Source organism: Lepidochelys kempii, chromosome 27 (genome assembly GCF_965140285.1).
Source record: "Lepidochelys kempii isolate rLepKem1 chromosome 27, rLepKem1.hap1, whole genome shotgun sequence".
In the NCBI taxonomy this organism is placed as follows: domain Eukaryota; kingdom Metazoa; phylum Chordata; order Testudines; family Cheloniidae; genus Lepidochelys; species Lepidochelys kempii.
In genome coordinates this window covers 5,733,754-5,757,734 of record NC_136406.1, presented here as the reverse complement: position 1 = coordinate 5,757,734, position 23,981 = coordinate 5,733,754, and the positions used below count along the sequence as shown (strand labels likewise).

General features: G+C 51.2%; 1 protein-coding gene and 1 long non-coding RNA gene across 2 annotated transcripts in view; one reads left to right on the top strand and one right to left on the bottom strand.

Moving 5' to 3' along the window:
* The window catches only part of LOC140903910 (uncharacterized), a 49,955-nt gene extending 26,747 nt beyond the window's left edge, over positions 1-23,208 (top strand). Inside the window, exons 8-9 of the mRNA XM_073325859.2 lie at positions 18,212-18,325; positions 18,668-23,208. Coding sequence (XP_073181960.1) covers positions 18,212-18,325; positions 18,668-19,716 — 1,163 coding nt within the window. The 3' untranslated portion in view covers positions 19,717-23,208. The remainder of the gene's footprint in view (positions 1-18,211; positions 18,326-18,667) is intronic.
* Positions 2,276-4,660, bottom strand: LOC140903911 (uncharacterized). Its single transcript, XR_012156382.2, has 3 exons — positions 3,218-4,660; positions 3,061-3,125; positions 2,276-2,764 (listed from the first exon to the last, which is right to left on the bottom strand). It is a non-coding gene; the product is annotated as an uncharacterized LOC140903911 (long non-coding RNA).
* Positions 23,209-23,981: the final 773 nt, after the last annotated feature.

Genomic DNA, 23,981 nt, shown 5'->3' with positions numbered 1-23,981 from the left:
ACACCCCCCTAGCCAGGAACTATTCTTAACGCTTGGGCCAATAGCCTCCCCCAGACTCCGAAGGCAGGCTCCCGGACCATGACCCTGGAGAAGGCACTTCTGGTGAATGAGAGCTTGATCAGAGCCATGCAGTGAGGGGTGGGGGGAACCCAGCTGCGCTGGGCTGTTCGTGTTTAGTTTAAAGGGCTCATCCCTGCTCAGAGCCTCATCGGAGCCACGAAGTGTCGGGGGGGAGGGTGTTGTGTGAAGCAATCATCCCAGAGAGCCCGCAGGCCCTCCTTTTATATGGCAAACCTACGAGGCATTGCTTGCTATGGGAAAGGGGGCCTGGCAGTTTGAAAGCATTGAAATGAATGCAGAAGAAGCAGAACCCCACGTGCCCCTAGGGCTTACCATGGCTGCCTGCAAGCTGAATTCTGTTGTCCGGCCACATGCGATGGCTTACTCATAATAAAATGGCAGGCACTTCAGTATAAGTGTGACCTTGTACAGAATGTGACCTTGTACAGAAAGAACATGTGCTGTGTACTATGAATTTACTGTTTCACTGAGAAAGAGTGTCCCCTTTGTTCTCTAAAATGTATCTTTTAAAATACTACCCTCCCTTTTTCTCCTCCCACAGGTGCAAACGCGGCCCCTATCTACTCCGTCCCAGAGGCTGCTCCAGATTAGAAGTGCAGTCCTCCCGCACTGCTAGGGCCCAGCTGAATGCGTGAAGGCAAACAATTCCGGAGTCATGTAAAGTGTTACATGAATACGAAGAGAGGAGGGACACGCGCGATGACAGCAGGAAGGATGCTATGGTTAAGCTCATGGGGGAGCAAACTGACATGCTCCGCTGTATGGTGGATCTAATGCAGGAAAGGCAGCAAGACCACAGACTGCTGCTGCAGCCCCTGTATAACCGCCCTCCCTCCTCCCCAAGTTCCATAGCCTTCTCACCCAGATGCCCAAGAACATGGAGTGGGGGGGAGGCTACAGGGACCCACACACTCAACCCCAGAGGATTGCACAAGCAGCAGAAAGCTGGCATATCCGAAATTTTGATTTCGTTTCTGGACTTGTCCTTCCCCCCTCCTCCACCCCCCTAACCCAATTCCCCCCACCCCCCATCTAGCTTCTGATTTCTCTCAGTGTTTTGTGCAACAAATAATAAAGAACGGTTTTTAAACAATTGTGACTTTATTTCCTTTCTTATATATAGGGGGTGGGTAACTTTAAGAGAAACAAACACAACTGTCACACCATACCCTGGCCAGTCATGAAACTGGCTTTCAAAGCTTCTCTGATGTGCAGCACGCCCTGCTGCTCTCTTCTAATCGCCCTGTTGTCTGGCTGTGCGAAATTGGCCACCAGACGAGTTGCCTCAACCTCCCACCCCGCCATAAATGTCTCCCCCTTGCTCTCACAGATATCGTGGAGCACACAACAAGCAGCAATTACAATTGGAATATTGGTTGTGCTGAGATCTAACCGAGTCAGTAAACTGCGCCAGGCGGTTTCAAATGTCCAAGGGCACATTCTACCACCATTGTGCACTTGCTCAGCCTATAGTTGAACTGCTCCTTACTACTGTCCGGGGTACCTGCGTATAGCTTCATGAGCCATGGCATTAAGGGGTAGGCTGGGTCCCCGAGGATAACTATAGGCATTTCAACATCCCCAACAGTAATTTTCTGGTCTGGGAAGTAAGTCCCTTCCTGTAGCTGTTCAAACAGACCAGAGTTCCTGAAGATGTGAGCGTCATGCACCTTTCCCGACCATCCCATATTGATGTCGGTGAAACATCCCTTGTGATCCACCAGTGCTTGCAGCACCATGGAAAAGTACCCCTTGTGGTTTGTGTACTGGCTGACCCTGTGTTCCGGGGCCAAGATAGGGATATGCGTTCCGTCTATCGCCCCACCACAGTTAGGGAACCCCAGTGCACTAAAGCCATCCACAATGGTCTGCACATTTCCCAAAGTCACTACCCTTGATAACAGCTGGTCAATGATTGCATTGGCTACTTGCAGCACAGCAGCCCCCACAGTAGATTTGCCCACTCCAAACCGATTCCCGACTGACCGGTAGCTGTCAGGCATTGCAAGCTTCCACAGGGTTATGGCCACTCGCTTCTCAACTGTGAGGGCTGCTCTCATTCTGGTGTCTTTGTGCTTCAGGGAAGGGGACAGCAAGTCACAAAGTTCCATGAAAGTGGCCCTACGCATATGAAAGTTTTGCAGCCACTAGGAATCATCCCAGACCTGCAACACTATGCAGTCCCACCTGTCTGTGCTTGTTTCCTGGGCCCAGAATCGGCGTTCCATGGTATGAACCTGGCCCAACGCCACCATGATCTCCCAATCGCCACATGCCGTGCTTCTAGGAACGTCTGTGTCCATGTCCTCATCAGTATAGTAATCGCACTGTCGTCGCTTCCTCGCCCAATTTTGCAGGTACTGCACATACCGCTGGATAATGCGTGAGGTATTTACAATGGTCAAAACTGTAGCAGAGATCTGAGCAGGCTCCATGGCTATGGTAATCCTGGAAAAAGGGCGTGAAACGTAGGAGAGCAGAGTGGCAGTGGAACAGGTGCTGTTCGGTTCACGACAGCTGAAAAAAGGCAGGAAATGGTTGTCTTCTGTAGCTTTCACGGACGCAGAGCCCAGGACAGACAACACGGAGAAGCTCGGTAGCGCAGGAAGAGCGGGAGAGCAGAGTGGGCGGCTGTGCCACTCGGTTCACGATGGCCGAGCGGAGTTGGCAGTGGAAGCGTTCGCTGAGGAAGAGGAAGAGTAGATACTAGAGATTACATAGGAAGATGAGAGGAAATGCAGGGCAGATTCATAGTAGCAGGAGAGCAGCAGTGCACTGTCTGCTGAAAGCAGTATGGCGTCTGCACGCCAAAACGGCGTGAAACGATTGTCTGCCGCAGCTTTCACGGAGGGGGGAGGGACTGACGACGCACACCCAGAAACACCCACGAGAATGTTTTTGCCCCATCATGCACTGGGAGCTTAACCCAGAATTCCAATGGGCGGCAGGGACTGCGGGAACTGTGGGATAGCTACTCACAGTGCACCGCTCCGACATTCGATGTTAGCCTCGGTATTGTGGACGCACTCCGCCAAATGCGCACGCTTTAGTGGGGACACAGAAGACCGAATGTATAAAATCACTTCCGAAAATTTGAATAAAATAATTTTGAAATAATTTCGTACAGTAGACGTACCCTTAGAATTCACGCCGACTCTGTACACTGATTTCTCCTCCACTGGGAAGCTGACTGGCAAGGCACAGGACATCTCGCGCTCACCAGAGGAGCAACCCTTGTATCAGTAGGATAATATGAAGGCTGGTTTTTCAGATGGGTGACCAACCAGGGCACCATGGTCAAGAGACAAGGAGAGGGGTTGGCCCGGAGTGCGAGGCTTCAGAAAGGAGCTCAGGGCAGTGAGGGAGGAGGCAGCGGGGTCCTGGGACAACGGGGAGCCCAGGGGAGCAGCATCGTCCAGGGGTGATGGTGGGATGGGTGGGGAGCTCAAGGAGGCAGTGGAGGCCAAGGGCGATGGGGTGTGTGTGTGCAGGGAAGCAGTGGGAGCCAGGGGTGATGGGGGGACGGGTGGGGGGCCCAGGGAGGCAGTGGAGGCCAGGGGTGATGGGGGAATGGGTGGGGAGCTCAGGGAGGCAGCAGGGTCCAGGGGCGATGGGGGGATGGGTGCGGGGCCCAGGGAGGCAGTGGAGGCCAGGGGCGATGGGGGGCTGCAAGGAAGCAGTGGGAGCCCGGGGTGGATGGGGCGATGGGTGGGAGGCCCGGGGAAGCAGTGGGGTCCAGGGGTGTCAAAATACAAGCTCAACCAGGGCAGCATTTCCCTAAGGCCGGCCCTGGCTAATAAAAGGTCCATAGTGACCTACAGTGCAACCGGTGCCTTTAGTTCCTACCCGAACAGTGCCCGTGGGGGGGTTTCCCTGCTGCCCCCCGCAAAGTGCCCCGGTCCCCGCCCGCCCCAGGAGCAGACACTAACCCTTATGCTCAAACAAACTGGTTGGTCTCTAAGGTGCCACGAGTCCTCCGGTTCTTTTTGCGGACACAGGCGGGCGGGCTGCTGCTCTGCACCCCAGACAGACCGGATCTCATGCGGAGCAGCGTGTGCACGGGCAGCAGCGGGGAACTGGTGCGGGCGCCCGGCCGGAGGGCGATACCCGGCGAGTTGGCAGACGGGGGGGTCTGTTCCCGGCTCGGCACCGGGGGATCTGCCCAGGGGCGATGCAGTGACAGGAGCCGGGAACCCGCCATCGTCCGCCACTGTCCATCCCCCCGCCCCGCAAGGAGACCCGGGGCCGGGGGCGCGGCAGCCCGGGCGGCTCTCCCGGGGCGCAGGAAGCCGCCTGGAGCCCCGGGGGCTGGTGGGGAGCGAGCGCCGTGAGATCAGATCCTGTGCGCGGCTGGGGGCCGCGAGCCCGGCCGCTGCCGCAGGGACCCGAGCCTGGGCTCGCCCCGGGCTCTGGAGGCAGCGGCGCCTGCGCGGGAGGGGGCAGGTACTCGGGAGAGAGCCGGGGCGGGGGGCAGGACCCCCCCGCACAAGGGGGCCGCCCCCCCCCGCACAAGGGGGCAGCCCCCCCCCCCGCACAAGGGGGCCGCCCCCGGGGATCCGAGCCCCGCCGGGGGCAGGGGCCAGCTCGGAAACTGCTGCTCTCAGTGTCCTTCCCAGGGTCTGCTCCAAGGGGGGGGGGGGGGCAAAGTAGCGATTTTTGTCACTGGAGTGAGCGAGCCGCTGGGTTTCGGGGAGGCGCGTGTCCAAGGGACCGATGTGGAGACCTGCCCTGCGGCGGAGCCGGGGGAGACGTGCCCCCGCGTGTGGCCGCGACCCCCTTCGCCAGGAGCTCAGCGGGGCCCACAAAATCCATTCCGGGCTCTTCCCCCGCTCTGCGCCGATGAGCTGCGAGGGGGCAAGTCCTCCCAAGGCCCCGCGGCCCGCGCTTGCTTGGGCTGAGGGAGGCTGGGAATGAGAGGAAGGCTTTGATTAGGGCTCCTGGTGGCGGAATAAATCCGGGCTGGGCAAACTTTTTGGGCCGAGGGCCACATCTGGGTGAGGAAATTGCATGCAGGGCCAGGGCGGGGTGTGGGGGGCGGGGTGGTGTGCAGGAAGGGGCTCAGGGCAAGGGATTGGGGCAGAGGAGGGGTGCGGAGTGTATGAGGGGGCTCAGGGAAGGGGGTTGGGGTGGGACAGGGGGGCTCAGGGTAGGGAGTTGAGGGGTGCGGAGTGTATGAGGGGGCTCAGGGAAGGGGGTTGGGGTGGGACAGGGGGCTCAGGGTAGGGAGTTGAGGGGTGCGGAGTGTATGAGGGGGCTCAGGGAAGGGGGTTGGGGTGGGACAGGGGGCTCAGGGTAGGAAGTTGAGGGGTGCGGAGTGTATGAGGGGGCTCAGGGAAGGGGGTTGGGGTGGGACAGGGGGCTCAGGGTAGAGAGTTGAGGGGTGCGGAGTGTATGAGGGGGCTCAGGGAAGGGGGTTGGGGTGGGACGGGGGGCTCAGGGTAGGGAGTTGAGGGGTGCGGAGTGTATGAGGGGGCTCAGGGAAGGGGGTTGGGGTGGGACAGGGGGCTCAGGGTAGGGAGTTGAGGGGTGCGGAGTGTATGAGGGGGCTCAGGGGAGGGGGTTGGGGTGGGACGGGGGCTCAGGTTAGGAAGTTGAGGGGTGCAGAGTGTATGAGGGGGCTCAGGGAAGGGGGTTGGGGTGAGACAGGGGGCTCAGGGTAGGGAGTTGAGGGGTGCAGAGTGCAGCAGGGGGCTCAGGGAAGGGGGTTGGGGTGGGACGGGGGCTCAGGGTAGGGAGTTGAGGGGTGCGGAGTGTATGAGGGGGCTCAGGGAAGGGGGTTGGGGTGGGACGGGGGCTCAGGGTAGGGAGTTGAGGGGTGCGGAGTGTATGAGGGGGCTCAGGGAAGGGGGTTGGGGTGGGACAGGGGGCTCAGGGTAGGGAGTTGAGGGGTGCGGAGTGTATGAGGGGGCTCAGGGAAGGGGGTTGGGGTGGGACAGGGGGCTCAGGGTAGGGAGTTGAGGGGTGCGGAGTGTATGAGGGGGCTCAGGGAAGGGGGTTGGGGTGGGACGGGGGGCTCAGGGTAGGGAGTTGAGGGGTGCGGAGTGTATGAGGGGGCTCAGGGAAGGGGGTTGGGGTGGGACGGGGGCTCAGGTTAGGAAGTTGAGGGGTGCGGAGTGTATGAGGGGGCTCAGGGAAGGGGGTTGGGGTGGGACAGGGGGCTCAGGGTAGAGAGTTGAGGGGTGCGGAGTGTATGAGGGGGCTCAGGGAAGGGGGTTGGGGTGGGACAGGGGGCTCAGGGTAGGGAGTTGAGGGGTGCGGAGTGTATGAGGGGGCTCAGGGAAGGGGGTTGGGGTGGGACAGGGGGCTCAGGGTAGGGAGTTGAGGGGTGCGGAGTGTATGAGGGGGCTCAGGGAAGGGGGTTGGGGTGGGACGGGGGGCTCAGGGTAGGAAGTTGAGGGGTGCGGAGTGTATGAGGGGGCTCAGGGAAGGGGGTTGGGGTGGGACAGGGGGCTCAGGGTAGAGAGTTGAGGGGTGCTGAGTGTATGAGGGGGCTCAGGGAAGGGGGTTGGGGTGGGACAGGGGGCTCAGGGTAGGGAGTTGAGGGGTGCGGAGTGTATGAGGGGGCTCAGGGAAGGGGGTTGGGGTGGGACAGGGGGCTCAGGGTAGGGAGTTGAGGGGTGCGGAGTGTATGAGGGGGCTCAGGGAAGGGGGTTGGGGTGGGACGGGGGGCTCAGGGTAGGGAGTTGAGGGGTGCGGAGTGTATGAGGGGGCTCAGGGAAGGGGGTTGGGGTGGGACGGGGGCTCAGGGTAGGGAGTTGAGGGGTGCGGAGTGTATGAGGGGGCTCAGGGAAGGGGGTTGGGGTGGGACAGGGGGCTCAGGGTAGGGAGTTGAGGGGTGCGGAGTGTATGAGGGGGCTCAGGGAAGGGGGTTGGGGTGGGACAGGGGGCTCAGGGTAGGGAGTTGAGGGGTGCGGAGTGTATGAGGGGGCTCAGGGAAGGGGGTTGGGGTGGGACGGGGGGCTCAGGGTAGGGAGTTGAGGGGTGCGGAGTGTATGAGGGGGCTCAGGGAAGGGGGTTGGGGTGGGACAGGGGGCTCAGGGTAGAGAGTTGAGGGGTGCGGAGTGTATGAGGGGGCTCAGGGAAGGGGGTTGGGGTGGGACGGGGGCTCAGGTTAGGAAGTTGAGGGGTGCGGAGTGTATGAGGGGGCTCAGGGAAGGGGGTTGGGGTGGGACAGGGGGCTCAGGGTAGAGAGTTGAGGGGTGCGGAGTGTATGAGGGGGCTCAGGGAAGGGGGTTGGGGTGGGACAGGGGGCTCAGGGTAGGGAGTTGAGGGGTGCGGAGTGTATGAGGGGGCTCAGGGAAGGGGGTTGGGGTGGGACAGGGGGCTCAGGGTAGGGAGTTGAGGGGTGCGGAGTGTATGAGGGGGCTCAGGGAAGGGGGTTGGGGTGGGACAGGGGGCTCAGGGTAGGGAGTTGAGGGGTGCGGAGTGTATGAGGGGGCTCAGGGAAGGGGGTTGGGGTGGGACGGGGGCTCAGGGTAGGGAGTTGAGGGGTGCGGAGTGTATGAGGGGGCTCAGGGAAGGGGGTTGGGGTGGGACGGGGGGCTCAGGGTAGGGAGTTGAGGGGTGCGGAGTGTATGAGGGGGCTCAGGGAAGGGGGTTGGGGTGGGACGGGGGCTCAGGGTAGGGAGTTGAGGGGTGCGGAGTGTATGAGGGGGCTCAGGGAAGGGGGTTGGGGTGGGACGGGGGCTCAGGGTAGGGAGTTGAGGGGTGCGGAGTGTATGAGGGGGCTCAGGGAAGGGGGTTGGGGTGGGACGGGGGGCTCAGGGTAGGGAGTTGAGGGGTGCGGAGTGTATGAGGGGGCTCAGGGAAGGGGGTTGGGGTGGGACGGGGGCTCAGGGTAGGGAGTTGAGGGGTGCGGAGTGTATGAGGGGGCTCAGGGAAGGGGGTTGGGGTGGGACGGGGGCTCAGGTTAGGAAGTTGAGGGGTGCGGAGTGTATGAGGGGGCTCAGGGAAGGGGGTTGGGGTGGGACAGAGGGCTCAGGGTAGGGAGTTGAGGGGTGCGGAGTGTATGAGGGGGCTCAGGGAAGGGGGTTGGGGTGGGACAGGGGGCTCAGGGTAGGGAGTTGAGGGGTGCGGAGTGTATGAGGGGGCTCAGGGAAGGGGGTTGGGGTGGGACAGGGGGCTCAGGGTAGGGAGTTGAGGGGTGCGGAGTGTATGAGGGGGCTCAGGGAAGGGGGTTGGGGTGGGACAGGGGGCTCAGGGTAGGGAGTTGAGGGGTGCGGAGTGTATGAGGGGGCTCAGGGAAGGGGGTTGGGGTGGGACAGGGGGCTCAGGGTAGGGAGTTGAGGGGTGCGGAGTGTATGAGGGGGCTCAGGGAAGGGGGTTGGGGTGGGACAGGGGGCTCAGGGTAGGGAGTTGAGGGGTGCAGAGTGCAGCAGGGGGCTCAGGGAAGGGGGTTGGGGGGGCAGGGGGCAGGAGGGGTTCGGTCTCCAGCCTGGCGCTGCTTACCTAAATAAGGGAGGAGAGGCTGGAGGAGCAGAAGATAAGTTTCCCCGCAGGGGGAAAGTTTTGATCTTCTACTTAGTAAAAACTAGAGCAATTAAAAAAAATTAATCCGGGTTAATCATGTGATTAATCACACTGTTAAACAACAATAGAATACCATTTATTTAAATATTTTTGGATGTTTTCTACATTTTCCAATATATTGATTTTAATTACAACACAGACTACAAAGTGCACCGTGCTCACTTTATATTTATTTTGGATTTCAAGTGTCTGCACTGTAAAAAAACAAAAGAAATAGTATATTTCAATTCACCTAATACAAGTACTGTAGTGCAATCTCTTTATCATGAAAGTTGAACTTACAAATGCAGAATTATGGACAAAAATAACTGCATTCAAAAATAAAACAATCTAAAATTTTAGAGCCTGCAAATCCACTCAGTTCTACTTCTTGTTCAGCCAATTGCTTAGACAAACAAGTTTCTTTACATTTGCAGGAGATAATGCTGTCCGCTTCTTGTTTACAGTGTCACCTGAAAGTGAGAACAGGTGTTCTCATGGCACCGTTGTAGCCAGCGTCTCAAGATATTTACGTGCCAGATGCGCTAAAGATTCATATGTTCCTTCGTGCTTCAACCATCATTCCAGAGGACATGTGTCCTTGCTGGTGACGGGTTCTACTCGAAAACAATCCAAAGCAGTGCAGACCGACACGTGTTCATTTTCATCAACTGAGTCAAATGCCACCAGCAGAAGGTTGATTTTCTTTTTTGGTGGTTCGGGTTCTGTGGTGTCCACATCAGAGTGTTGCTCTTTTAAGACTTCTGAAAGCATGCATCACACCTTGTCCCTCTCAGATTTTGGACACCACTTCAGATTCTTAAACCTTGGGTCAAGTGCTGTGGCTATCTTTCAAAATCTCACAATCTTTCTTTGCGTTTTGTCAAATCTGCAGTGAAAGTGTTCTTAAGATGAACAAAATGTGCTGGGTCATCGTCCGAGATTGCTATAACCTGAACTGTGCGACAGAATGTGGGTAAAACAGCAGGGGACATACAATTCTCCCCCAAGGAGTTCAGTCACAAATTTAATTAATACATTATTTTTTAACAAGCATCATCAGCATGGAAGCACGTCTTCTGGAATAGTGGCCAAAGCATGAAGGGGTATACGAATGTTTAGCATATCTGGCACATAAATACCTTGCAATGCCAGCTACAAAAGTGCCATGTGAACTTCTGTTCTCACTTTCTGTTGACATTATAAATAAGAAGAGGGCAGCATTATCTCCTGTAAATATAAACAAACTTGTTTGTCTTAGGGATTGGCTGAACAAGAAGTAGGACTCAGTGGACTTGTAGGCTCTAAAGTTTTACATTGTTTTGTTTTGAGTGCAATTATGTAACAAAAAGAATCTACATTTATAAGTTGCATTTTCATGATAAAGAGCTTGCACTACTGTACTTGGATGCGGCGAATTGAAAAATACTATTTCTTTTGTTTATCACTTTACAGTGCAAATATTTGTAATAAAAATAATATATATTTGGGATTTCAATTGTTAGGGGGCTTATCCCTTCACCCACTTACTTCCCTGGTCCTTCTCGCATGAACAGAGAGCAACAATACCCGAAGTCCAAAGGTACAAACAATTTGATGTTTATTGGGGTGAACTTCCAGCAAGCATGATTCCAGTTTCCTTCCTTAGTGTCCCCCTTCCCAGCTCTGACACCACAGAGCCTTACCTGTGTCCCTGTTCCCATTTCTCCCCTTAGCAAAACATGATTCCAATTTCCTCACCCCTGTTCCCATCCCCCCCCCCACTTCCTGATTGACTGCAGACTATATAGTAAAACTTGAGTTCTGCTTAGCTATACCTTAACCAATCATTTTCTTGAAATTTAACTAACCGCTACTAACATATTGTAACATGATTATTTAACCAATTATATCCCACCACCTTAATTAGTTTATACCCAGCAAAATTAATTATACAGCAGACAGAAACAATCACAGAACCAGACAGAGATTATACAGACAAACAATAGGGAAATGGGGGCTACAATGATAGAACAACACAGAAATGAGGATTTCACATTGATAAGTGAGTTCTTGCCAGACAGGATGCTATCAAACTAAGTTTCCTTTTACATCTTCTAGGCACTTCCCTTTCTCTGGAGGTGATAGGCATTATCAGGACAGGATTGTATCCTAACAGCCCAATAGCACCGTCTTTCAGTGCGACTAGTTTGGAATGTGAGGAGGTGACTAGTTTGGAATGTGAGGAGGTGACTGGTCGCTTCCCAGCTTATGGCTGCCTCTGCTGCTTAGCCAGCAGCCTTAGCTTAAGAACAGGGCCTCAGACTGTCACAGTAAGAGAAGGCCCTTACACCGGCAGACAGTGATTTTGATTCTCTCCTTTATACCTCTAGAACTAGCGAAGTGATAAGAATACATCTAAATTCTTAGAGTACAGGCCTTTACAGACAGGCCTGAATATCTATATCCTAACATCAATTACAACAGAGAATACAATATATATGAAAAGGTAGAAAAACACCCAAAAATATTTAATTAATTTCAGTGTGATTAAAAGTGTGATTAATTGTGATGAATTTTTTTGAGTTAATCGCATGAGTTAACTGCAGTTAATTGACAGCCCTACTAAAAATGTTTGTGACCAGGGCAGGCACCGCTCTCTGGGTGAGGGTGATGCAGGAAAAAACGTTTGTCAACAGATCTTTGAGACTGGCCACTGAAACATTGTTAACTGATCAAAATCCCCTCCAAGGAGTGGGAAGCCGGCTTGTGTAGCTGGGCGATTCCTTGGGACTCTGCTGGACCTGCTCCCATTACTACCTTCTGTGATCACCTTGCCCGGGCGAGAGGACACTCCCAGCTGCTGAACAGAAAGCAGGGCCATGCTGGATAGTCTTGGCAGCTGACTTTATTTTGTTATCATTGACTGGCTCTATTGGTATCTCTCAACTGGTAGGGGGCTGGCAAGGGGTTTCATGGCTGTCCTGGTTACGGGGGCAGGGCTGGGATCCCCTCTCTTTCTTAACCTGGCATTTGGCTGCCCCTCCAGCCCTCCCCTCCCGGCTCTGCTCCCTGGGTGTATGGCCCAGATTCCCTTAGCCACGGCAGGGATGAGCTGTCCCAGGCAGAGCGAACTTTGCCTCCTCCGGAGCAGATGTTGCCTTGAGAAACCCCTGCTAGGAAATTTTCTTAAATATTTTCGCTCCTCCATTTTCCTGTTTAAAAAAGCATCACCCAGGGCTCTCTGCTGCCTGTGTGAATAGCCAGCAGGTGGTTGTGGTAACTTTCTATCCATTTATCAAATACTGCTATGAAATCACTCACAATTCAGGGCAATTGCATCTGTATCCCCCCTCTGTGGTCCATCCTGGACATCCATTTTTAGATTTCCCGCTCCCAGCCATCACCTCTCTTGGGTGGAGACCCATGTCTCTCTCCCTCCTGACTGGGGTTTTTCCAGGCTGCTGTTTCCTGCCTGCACTGTGATATTCCCAGCAAGCCAGGCTATCTAAATAGGCCACTGCCTGCTCTTTGTTTTCACTCCAGAGGATATAAACAGTATAATTGCCACTGTTATGAGTTACCACAGAACCCTTTCTAAGTAGGCTTTGCAGAATTAAATCTTTATTTTTTGATGGATAATACTGTGTTGACTTTAATCGTTGTTTTTAGATTTTTATAGATTTAAATTTCCACAGTTGTGGGAATTTGTGGCGGGGTCAGTCAGTAATTATTTAATGAAAGTTGAGATTGAAAAATTAAAGCTTGAGAACTGTTAAATCATGACTTGTCAACATGCCATGTTAAAATATACCAGGTAATATCCTTAAATCAAACCCTTCCCATATTTCAAGCAGCATTTTTCTTACTTTGCCTACCTGTAAATTTTGAGTCTAGTCAATGGAAATGTTTTTTCATTGGTTTGTATGTGTACAGTGAAGTCAACATTTAGCACTAAAAATCTAATCAGGCCAAACCTATTTATAAGCAAGCCCATTGATTCTTTAGGTGAAAGTATTACAGAAAAAACATATTATAAACAATAAAAGAATCTCCACTCATGCGAATAAGCTTAAGGTCCAACAAGGGCTCTGGGAGGAGTCAGTCCTTCAAAGTTCACCAAGGGGCTTTCCTGTGGTTACACATTTATTATAACAGCTTTAGCTCAAGAATCAGAACAACCATGAATAGTTCAGTCTTTCCTTTATACAGCTTGGGCCTTTGATCTTGGCCCCTTGTAACAGGTAATCAGCAGACAAAGGCCCAATCTTGAGGGTGTGGTTTCAAAAGCCTGGAATTTTTGCATAACTGGGGAGGGAGAACTTACATTCACTTCCCCATGATCTTTCCCAGGAAATTCACTTATACCTATTGTCCCAAAAGATCATTCTTATCTGCCACATTGTTCAATATAGTCCTTTGGTCACCTGGGGCCCAAAATAGTACAGACCTTTTGTATCTAATGGAATGGACTCCAAAGATACTTACACTTAATTCAGTAATCTATTTTGAGGATACAGTGCACCCTCGCTATAATGAACCCCTGGGGATTCAAGCCATTTGTTCAGTATAGCCAGGGGTTTGTTATAGTGAGAGATTGCGGGGGGTCAGATCCTCCGGCCTCAGGCTGGGACAGAGCTCTGAGCCCACCCGCCGTGGGCCCAGGGCCGGAGGATCTCTCAGCTCCCCACCACAGCAGGCAGGGCTGGAGGTGGGATCCAGGGAAGGGCAATATAGCGTGGGTCTACTGTATTGCAGGAAATTGCCACATCTGTCACAGTCACGACAGATTTTGCTTCTCTGTCCCCTTCAGAACTGGAGGAACTTGTGGAAAACTGTTGTCCTAAATCCTTATCCCAGGTGTGGGGAGTGAGGGAGCTGGGATGATCTGTTTAGAAGGATTCTGGCCTCATCCCTCCTGAACCACGTTTCTGGCCTCACTGAGACCAGTGTTAATCCAGGGTCACTGCAAGGAAGAACAAGGAGTGACTTCAGATTAACACATGAGGGCAAATGAGATCCGCACTGTCCCTGGGGGGAGTGGTTTCATTGGTGGCTGTGACCAGGGAGCTCTAGTTGTTACTGAAGGAGGGGGTAGGGGGCTGCTCTCTCCTTCTCTCTGCTCAGGATATTTGGGTTGAACTTCCTGTGTTGGAAGCTGCTGCCCCCATTGTGATCTGCGAGCCCAGGCTGAGCAGCTGCTGCTCCTTGCCCAGGGCCTGTACTGGGGAGTGACCTTAATTAAAGCTTCCTCTGTGCCCCTCCAATGTCACAACTTTCTCCATGTGGTACTAGCTCCCTGTCGACATCAACTCCTGAGTCTAGGGCTGCCCTGGGGATTAGTACGGGATGGAGAAGGTCCTCACCTGGGCGGGGCCCAGAGGAACTCTAGGTCAGTGAGAGAGACCTCAGAGACAGTTGCTGGGGACAAGCATGAAAGTGACTCTGCATGAACAGCCCCTCTTAGGATCAAACTTAGTCCTGCCACGAGTGCAGGGGACTGGACTAGACGACCTCTCCAGGTCCCTTCCAATCCTTTGATTCTTCATCAGTCGTCTCTTCTCCCGTTGGCAACTGGAGGAGCTGATCCAGCCATGGGAGAGTGAATTCCCCGATCCAGAGGGACAGGGGAAAGGAGATATAGAGGAGGGAGAGACTGAAGGGGGAAGTGGAAGAAATATGTGGGAATGGAAGTCCCCAGATCTCTAGCCTATGGAGACACACTTATTGCGGACTCGCTGGGTAGATTCACTTTCCTGTTAACAAGGTGAGGAGCAGAGAGAGGGAAAGCTAGTTCCTGGCTGTCCCAGTCTCCTTGCTGGGAGAGTGTGCTGCCCTCGGGGACAATGTCAGGGGGAATCCCCCCAAAGGGATACCTTTGGGTCTGCTCTTTTCTAGCATTTGGTTCCTAGAATGTTAAAGGGAGGGTTTAAAAATGTCTCAGTGGGTTTAGTCCTGTGGGAGGGGCTGGGTCTGCACTGTGGAGGGGGGTGGAGGGAGTGATCAAGTGTCGTTTTGGCGTGACAGCATCTCGAACGTCTGGGGAAGCGTGATGTGAAATAAAGTAAAGCCTGTTCTGAAATCTCCACAATTGTCTTTCTCACCCTGACAGGCTGCAGAATAAAGCCCATGTTTTGCTCCAGCTCATCCCACCCTCCCATGGGACAAGGAAGGGAAATGGTTTCAGTGGAGCCAGTTCAGGTAGGGATTATCCAGGAGTTGCTGGACAAAGAGGGACAGTAAATATATAGGAGGTGGGAGCTTCTGGGGAGTTTGGTCTGGAGGTGGAAGGGGCAGGAAATATACAGGGTAGAGAAAGGGAGGGAGACAAGGTGTGACAAGCCTGGTGGGACTTGTTTAATTTGGAGCCTGGATTGTAGGAACAGATCCCTGAGGTTGGAGGTGGAAATTCCCTAATTTGTGAAATTGGAAAGAACCCTCCTGGACTTGGCTGGGAAAACTGACCAGACTCCCAGTGCTGGAGCCTGAACTCACTAGCCAGAGTCTCCTGTGAAATATGAAGGGGGAACCCACCAGTGAGGCTTAGGGGACATGCCTCGTCCTCTCGCACCCATCTGCTGGCAATGGGAAGGGTGTCTGGGATTCCTACCAGGGGTCCATCTCCTGTATCAACCTCTGGCTGGTAGGTGTGTGATGAATGGCAGACTGCCTTCCCCCTTTATCTGCGGGGAGTGCTGCGGGGCTCCTCTTTTTCCCCTCACCCTGATGCCTCCTGGCTGCTCTGAGTGGGGTGGGAAGGGACTTTGTTCACTGTCTGCCTCCCAGAGCTTCCATTTGATTGGCCCTGCCCCCCGTGAATAGTGGGGTTGTCAGCGCGGACGCTGGTACAAACCAGGAGACTCTTGCTCTTTCAGGGGCTGGTGACCTTCGCAGAGGTGGCTGTGTATTTCACCAAGGATGAGTGGGGTCTGCTGGACCCCACTCAGAGAGCCCTCTACAGAGACATCATGCAGGAGAACTATGAGAACGTGGCCTCGCTGGGTAAGGATTCCTGTCCCCTTGGCTATTCGAAGGGGAAGTGACGAATAAAGGTTCACTTCAAACACACAATGCAACCTCAACTCTGCCCTGTTTCAGCAACACCCCAACATACCAATGACACACGCACTCTGCCCTCCTGTGACAGAACACTTTGGGAACAGAGCACAGGTGCATTACAGTGCAAAGCCTAACATCTCCTCTTGGCTAAGACAAAACTTGGGTTTAGGTCCAGCATAGTGAAGAGACGTTACCCACACCTGGCCTGCACTCAAATACAGAGCCCACTCCCTGCACACTATCTCAAATGTGCAAACTGTTACCATTCCTTTACCCTTGCCCCGAGAATTCCTTCTGAGTCACTGCCTTCGCTTCCCCCTTACTAAGCCCTGGATACCACTAGCATGTATGTCACCACCGTGCTGACAATCCCCCTGGCAAGAACTCATCCCTACGCACCTTTATCAAAACAACCTATAGCACTGAATTGCGGCATACTTGGTCTCTCACATGGGTCCCTCGCGGTTCACCTAAATTCACTCACAGCTCTGGCAAACTGCTCCAGTGAGTCCCTCGGCTGTTCAGTTACAACGACAGCTGACACAGTGAACACAGCTGGAGGACATGCAGATAAATGCCAATATTCAAATCTGTAGAACACAATGCAAGTAATGGCACGTTCTGTTAGTCCTTCTTTGCACCTACTACAGATCATAGATTTGAAGGCCAGGAGAGGCTTTTGGGTTATCTATATAACCCTTGTGAAGATGTGACGCAGTAGGGAGGGGGAAGTGCTGACCTGGGAATGTGCCCTGGGGATGGGAGACCTGAGAGCCTGTCACCTGAGCCAGGAGGGGGAGGGGGAGGTAACACCTCTGCCCAGGAATGTGAAGACAGCCTGCAGGAGAGAGCCTGCTGGAGGGGGTTTAGTTTCAGTTTGGGGCTGGGTGGAGGAACACAGGGAACCCCAGGGCTGGGGTCTAAGCTCCCTGCTCCCCTAGAATGACTTGACTGAGGGGTCCTGGGTGTACCCACAAGCTCTGTTTTGGACTGTACAGTGTACAGCAGTACAGTGTGAGAGAGCCCAGACTGGTGGATCGGGGGGCTCAGTGGTACCCCAGTTCCAGATGGCAGCCGTGGGGTGGTGGGGGGGGGACCCATCACAATAGTACAACTCTACTCAGTGCTGGTTAGGCTTCAGCTGGAGTACTGTGTCCAATTTTGGTTACCAATGTATAGTAAGGATGTGGAGAAACTGGAAAGAATCCAGAGGTGAGTGACAAAGATGATCAAAGGGATGGAATGAAGCCGTACGAGCAAAGGCTGAAGAAACGGGGTATGTGTAGTTTGGAAAAGAGGAGATTAAGAGGGGACATGGTAGCGGTCTCCAAATACTTGAAAGGCTGCCCTAAATAAGATGGAGAAAAGTTGTTCTCTCTTATTACAGAGGGCAGGACAAGAGGCAGTGGGTTCAAACTCCAGCATAGCAGATTTAGATTAAATCTCAAGAAAAACTTCCTCTCTGTAAGAAAAGTAGGACAATGGAACAGATGCCTAGTGAGGTTGTGGAACTTCCTTCACTGGAGGTTTTCAGAAGGAGGCTGGAGCCATCTGTCTTGAATGGTTTAGACACAACAAATCTTGCATCTTGGCGGGGGGGGGGGGGGTTAGACTAGATGACCCTTGTGCTCCCTTGTAACTCTGAATCCCTGCCCAGACCCTCTTGATTTAAAGCCTGCACTCTATTCTTTTTACTGTCTGGTTTCACTTTGTTTTACATTATTTTTTTCAAATTATTATTTTCACTCCTCTCTATCCATTGGTCAGGGCTTACCTTCCCCCACACCTCTTCCATACCCATTGTGAGCCCAGCCAGCATTGCTGAGTCCTTCTGTTCCTCCCATCACAGGACAACCCCTTCCCTGGCACAAATGTGTGCTTCCTTGACGATGTCATAGGTTGGTAGTCACCTTCCTGAGGACACGGAGGGTCTCACTCCCTGCTCTCCATCTGCAGCAGCAGACACAATCTCTCTTCCCTGATGGCTTTTTGGATCTCTGAGATGATCTCTCCTGAGTCCATGTGGCCTGAGTCTTATTTTTCATATTATCCTTTTTCAGAGGAATTAAGAGTCTCTTGCTCCTGAATTGTAGCATCTAATTCCCAAGCCATCTCCTCACACTGGGGGATTTTCATACTCCCTTCAATTACACCTAACTCGCTAGATTCCCTAATTCCTCTAAACCTGCTTTCCTGCCATTTGGTGTCCCTGAGATTCCGGATTCAGTGACATCCCTTTCCATCCCACCAGCCCATTGTTTCTGGGCCTCTCGCTCTTGGGGAGAAGCAGTTCCAGAGTGACTTCCCTTGTGGCTGGACATGTCTTCACTTTTGGGCCAGGGTGTTACTCTCTCTGGGTTTCAGGGGACCCTTTGATGATGAACAACTGGCTGTGTGTGTTCCCAGCAAAGATGGGGATAGTTAAACCCTCATAAGCAGCGTGTTCTGCACCTTTGAGCAACTGGGGAGCAGGCCCCAGAATTTTACTGCTTTAAAATGACCTGGAGTTAAAATAATGGAACTTTGTTGTGACAAATGTCCAATGAATTCACCTGATCTCACTTGTTTTCTTTCCCCTGAGCAGGGTTTCCAGTTTCCAAACCTGATGTGATCTCCCAGCTGGAACTAGGGAAAGAGCCATGGGTCCCAGATCTTCCGGGCTCAGAGGAAAAGGGGATCCTAAGATGTGCCTACACCGGTGAGGAATCACTAAACCAACTCAGGAACTGTCTGAAGTAAACAGCTGGGATTCCCTACAAAGACCTTATGAGAGCTCTGAATTAGGATTGTCCCCAGATGTCATATCCTCAGGGAAGATATTGCTCATGGTCCCCTGGCAGTAGCTTCCTCCCTGATCTCCCTTCCCCCTGAATGTTTGGTTGGGAGGTGGAGGGAGAATTGATTCACTCCTCTCTCCTATGGAAAAGAGTGTGGGCAAATTCAGTTCCTGATTTTTATATTTTTCAGTCTCTCCCGGTCTTATTTTGGTTTGCTCTCCCCTTTCGCACTCCCATTTCTGAGGTTTCTCTCTCTGTTCCAGCAGGTGATGGGCTGGTGAGGGAGAATGAGGAGCAGAAGCCTCAGCAGGAAGATGCTGAGCAAGTGGAACTATCTGGGGCATTTTTGCAAAAATCCAAAGGGAACGTGCCCAGGAGTTCCGAGCAGGGAAAAACCTGTGAGAGTCAGCACAGGCCAGAAATGCAGCAGGGCAACCAACCAGGGCAGAAAGTGGGTAAATCCATGAATTGTCAGGAAACTCATGAGGACCTCAAGGAAACCACAGCCAAGCAGAGAATCCCCAGAGGAGAGAGAAACCACATGTGCACGGAGTGTGGGAAAACTTTCAGTAGCCGTTCAAGCCTTATTACTCATCAGCGGATCCACACAGGAGAGCGACCCTATAAATGCTGTGAGTGTGGGAAAAACTTCACTCGTGGCTCAACCCTTATTACACATCAGAGAATCCACACAGGAGAGAGACCTTATGGATGCTGTGAGTGCGGGAAAACCTTCAGTCAGCGGTCACATCTTATTACTCATCAGAGAATCCACACAGAAGACAGGCCCTATGAATGCTGTGAATGCGCAAAAAACTTCAGTATGATCTCACACCTTATTAGACATCAGAGGATCCACACAGGAGAGAAGCCCTATGAATGCTGTGAGTGCGGGAAAACCTTCAGGTACCGCTCAGGCCTCATTACACATCAGAGAATCCACACAGGAGAGAGGCCCTATGAATGCTGTGAGTGCGGGAAAACCTTCAGTCAGAGCTCACACCTTATTACGCATCGGAGAATCCATACAGAAGACAGGCCCTACGAGTGCTGTCAGTGCGGGAAAACCTTCACTCGACATGCACACCTTATTAGACATCAGCAGATCCACACAGGAGAGAGACCCTATGAATGCTGTGAATGCAGGAAGAACTTCACTCGGAGCTCACATCTTATTACACATCAGAGGATCCACACAGGAGAAAGACCCTATAGATGCTCCGACTGTGGGAAAAGCTTCCATCAGAGTTCAGCTCTTATTTATCATCAGAGAATCCACAAGGGAGATAAAAACCATAAAAACTTTGTCTAGGGCTGACAAAACAATTGGTTTTAATATTTTTGCTGATTCCCACATACTGACCTTTAAGCCTATTTGCACCATTTGTCATCGTGGTCTCTCAGGTCCTCCCAGCTGAAAGGCCTACTTTTGACCTACCTTTTGGTCAACTCCTTTGTCCTATGACAATTGTATAATCATAAGACAGCACTGAATGATGCAGGTTTGAATAGATCACCGGGGAATGTGTTGGGAGAATCTATTATTCTGATTTTGAATAATAGATGCATGGGGAGGAGGTGACCAGCCCTCTGTGGAGAAAGAAGTGGTTTGGGACTATTTAGAAAAGCTGGATGAGCACAAGTCCATGGGGCCGGATGCATTGCATCCGAGAGTGCAAAAGGAGTTGGCGGATGTGATTGCAGAGCCATTGGCCATTATCTTTGAAAATTCATGGCGATCCGGGGAAGTCCCGGACGACTGGAAAAAGGCTAATGTAGTGCCCATCTTTAAAAAAGGGACGAAGGAGGATCCTGGGAACTACAGGCCAGTCAGCCTCATCTCAGTCCCTGAAAAAATCATGGAGCAGGTCCTCAAGCAATCAATTCTGAAGCACTTAGAGGAGAGGAAAGTGATCAGGAACAGTCAGCATGGATTCACCAAGGGCAAGTCATGCCTGACTAATCTAATTGCCTTCTATGACAAGATAACTGGTTCTGTGGATGAAGGGAAAGCAGTGGACGTGTTGTTCCTAGACTTTAGCAAAGCTTTTGACACTGTCTCCCACAGTATTCTTGCCAGCAAATTAAAGAAGTATGGGCTGGATGAATGGACTATAAGGTGGATAGAAAGCTGGCTAGATTGTCGGGCTCAACGGGTAGTGATCAATGGCTCCATGTCTAGTTGGCAGCCGGTATCAAGTGGAGGGCCCCAAGGGTCGGTCCTGGGGCCGTTTTTGTTCAATATCTTCATAAATGATCTGGAGGATGGTGTGGATTGCACCCTCAGCAAGTTTGCAGATGACACTAAACTGGGAGGAGAGGTAGATACGCTGGAGGGTAGGGATAGGATACAGAGAGACCTAGACAAATTGGAGAATTGGGCCAAAAGAAATCTGATGAGGTTCAACAAGGACAAGTGCAGAGTCCTGCACTTCGGACGGAAGAATGCCATGCACCGCTACAGACTAGGGACCAAATGGCTCGGCAGCAGTTCTGCAGAAAAGGACCTAGGGGTTACAGTGGACGAGAAGCTGGATATGAGTCAACAGTTTGTCCTTATTGCCAAGAAGACCAATGGCATTTTGGGATTTATAAGTAGGGGCATTGCCAGCAGATCGAGGGACGTGATCGTTCCCCTCTATTCAACACTGGTGAGGCCTCATCTGGAGTACTGTGTCCAGTTTTGGGCCCCACACTACAAGAAGGATGTGGAAAAATTGGAAAGAGTCCAGTGGAGGGCAACAAAAAGGATTAGGGGACTGGAACACATGCATTATGAGGAGAGGCTGAGGGAACTGGGGATGTTTAGTCTACGCAAGAGAATGAGGGGGGATTTGATAGCTGCTTTCAACTACCTCAAAGGGGGTTCCAAAGAGGATGGCTCTAGACTGTTCTCAGTGGTAGCAGATGACAGAACGAGGAGTAATGGTCTAAAGTTGCAGTGGGGGAGATTTAGGTTGGATATTAGGAAAAACTTTTTCACTAGGAGGGTGGTGAAACACTGTAATGCGTTACCTAGGGAGGTGGTGGAATCTCCTTCCTTAGAAGTGTTTAAGGTCAGGCTTGCAAAGCCCTGGCTGGGATGATTTAATTGGGGATCGGTCCTGCTTTGAGCAGGGGGTTGGACTAGATGACCTCCTGAGGTCCCTTCCAACCCTGACATTCTATGATTCTATGAATTATCAAATGCAACCTTCTCTGGATTTTCACTTTATGTGAAATTGAAAGTGTCTTTTACCTCTTACGTGATGTGAGTTTTTCCTCTCTTTCCTGAAGGCCGTTTGGGCATTAGTTTTGTTTGACAGAATGTAGCTCAGATTATTGGGAACTTTGAGACAAATAACCAGCTGCTAAAATACTCATTTCTCACTTTATTTTAGCTTTTCCCCCACCCCTCCATGATGACATGGAGAAAGTTCAAGTGCAGTTCAGTAAAACAGGAGAGACTTCAAGTTATTGGACATGATAGCACAGAAACAGAAGTATTCTTATAATGCTCCAGTATGAAATGGTGAACAGCAGCACACCCCAAATTGTGCAACTAACTGAAGTAGCTGCATATGATCACAGTGTTGTTCAATTGCTTAGGTCAATATTGTCTCAGATAATACCTGGAGAGAATTCCACAGTAAGTGATTCAGGAGGAGGCAAAATACCCATGTATTTGGTTCCCAAATAGTTGAGACCCAGTACCTACAAGATCTCTTAACTAATCCTATGATTTGGGACATGTTGTCCCTAACTACGTAGATGTGGAGGAAACAGAAGTGGTGTTTTTGTTGAACTCACTCTTTGTAATGCAAATGTGTATCATATTAACTCAGTGTTGAATGTGACATAGCTGCAGAAAAATAATTACTTTCAAATTGAACCCCCCCACCACCACCTTTGGTAGATTACAGAGATTCTGATCCAGGCCTGTATCTAGTTCCTAACTTCGATCTGTGCAAACAGATTAAAGAAACAAACTTGGCCATTTGTCACTAACACTGCTAAAATTTGGAGTGGTTTGGTAAAGGATTCTACTCCAGAGAAGTGTAAATTTGCCCTGACCAAGGCCAAGGATTTGGCAAAGAACTCAGGTCAAAATAGCAGGCAACTAGTTGTTGGCGTTCACACCAGAGAAGAAAGCTATGGTGAACTATGGTCCAGGTAAAACATCCTTCACCAGTGTAGTGGCATTGACTACAGCCTCAAGGGATGCCATAGCTCAATTGGGAACAATTCTCCTTTACCATTTGGATCCAGAGTTTCACGAGGCAAAGAAAGAAGCAGTTGGTGCCTTCAGAGGACATGCCTTCCCATGGATGCCAATCTGGCTGCTTTGTTGGACACTGAAGACTTTTATGCTATTCAAGTGCTGATAACCAATGAAGGAAATCAATGTCTCAGCCTCTAGATCCAGACTGAGTCCGATTACATGAATGCTGACTCCTGATTCTAGGCTTTTGTTTCTTAGTTTTGCTCTTGTGTCTTATGCATTTGCATCCCTTCTCATCCCCCTCCTGCTACTTTGAAAGATTAAAATGTGGGGAAATACAACAGAGGTACTTGTTCTCATGATACAAACTTCCCCACATAGCTCGAGATCCCCTTCTGCGAACACTCATGGCAGAAGGCCCAGCGACAAAGAAACTCACAGAAGTGGCAGGCCCCGATGGTGGGGTAAACTACAGCTTTACACAAGGGTTCACTTGGTGGAAGTAGGGATTAAAGGAAACCTAATGTGTATGATAAGGGTGTGCAATCTTTGATCCTATTGCTGTTACCAATGGAAATGAAATTAAATATGAAGTTAATTATTGGTTAATGAGTAAAGATTAATTATATGATCATTGAAATTAGATTGGAAAACTGAAAGTTACAGCTTTTCTTTTTGTTAGTAATATAGGAGATTTGATTATTTGACTAAATTGATTACTTGATTCCTGTACAATATCATTAACTCCAAGTGCAGTGATAGCATCAGTCAGCCACCAGGAGGAGCCAAAGGGCAAGTGAAGGGAGACCAGAATGAAAGAAAAGTCTTGGATTTATTTTTTCCCCTCAATATGTTCTAACAATTTGATTTTTTTTTTTCTCATCAAAAAACGCTTCATGTCCAGGGCCATCCCAGAGCAGTTTAAGCTCTCAGGACAAGCTCGATTTGATGAGTTAAAGTGCTGATGGACAGAGCTGACAAAAGGACATACAATAATTAAGATGATGAAAAATAACCAAGTGTAATAATATTTACTAGGGCTGTCAAGCAATTAAAAAAATTCATCATGATTAATTAATTGCACGATTAACCAACAATAGAATACCATTTATTTAAATATTTTTGCATGTTTTCTATATTTTCAAATATACTGATTTCACTTACAACACAGAATACAGAAAGAAAAGGAGGACTTGTAGCACCTTAGAGACTAACCAATTTATTTGAGCATAAGCTTTCGTGAGCTACAGCTCACTTCATCGGATGCATACCATGGAAACTGCAGAAGACATTATATACACAGAGACCATGAAACAATACCTCCTCCCACCCCACTCTCCTGCTGGTAATAGCTTATCTAAAGTGACATGGGCTAT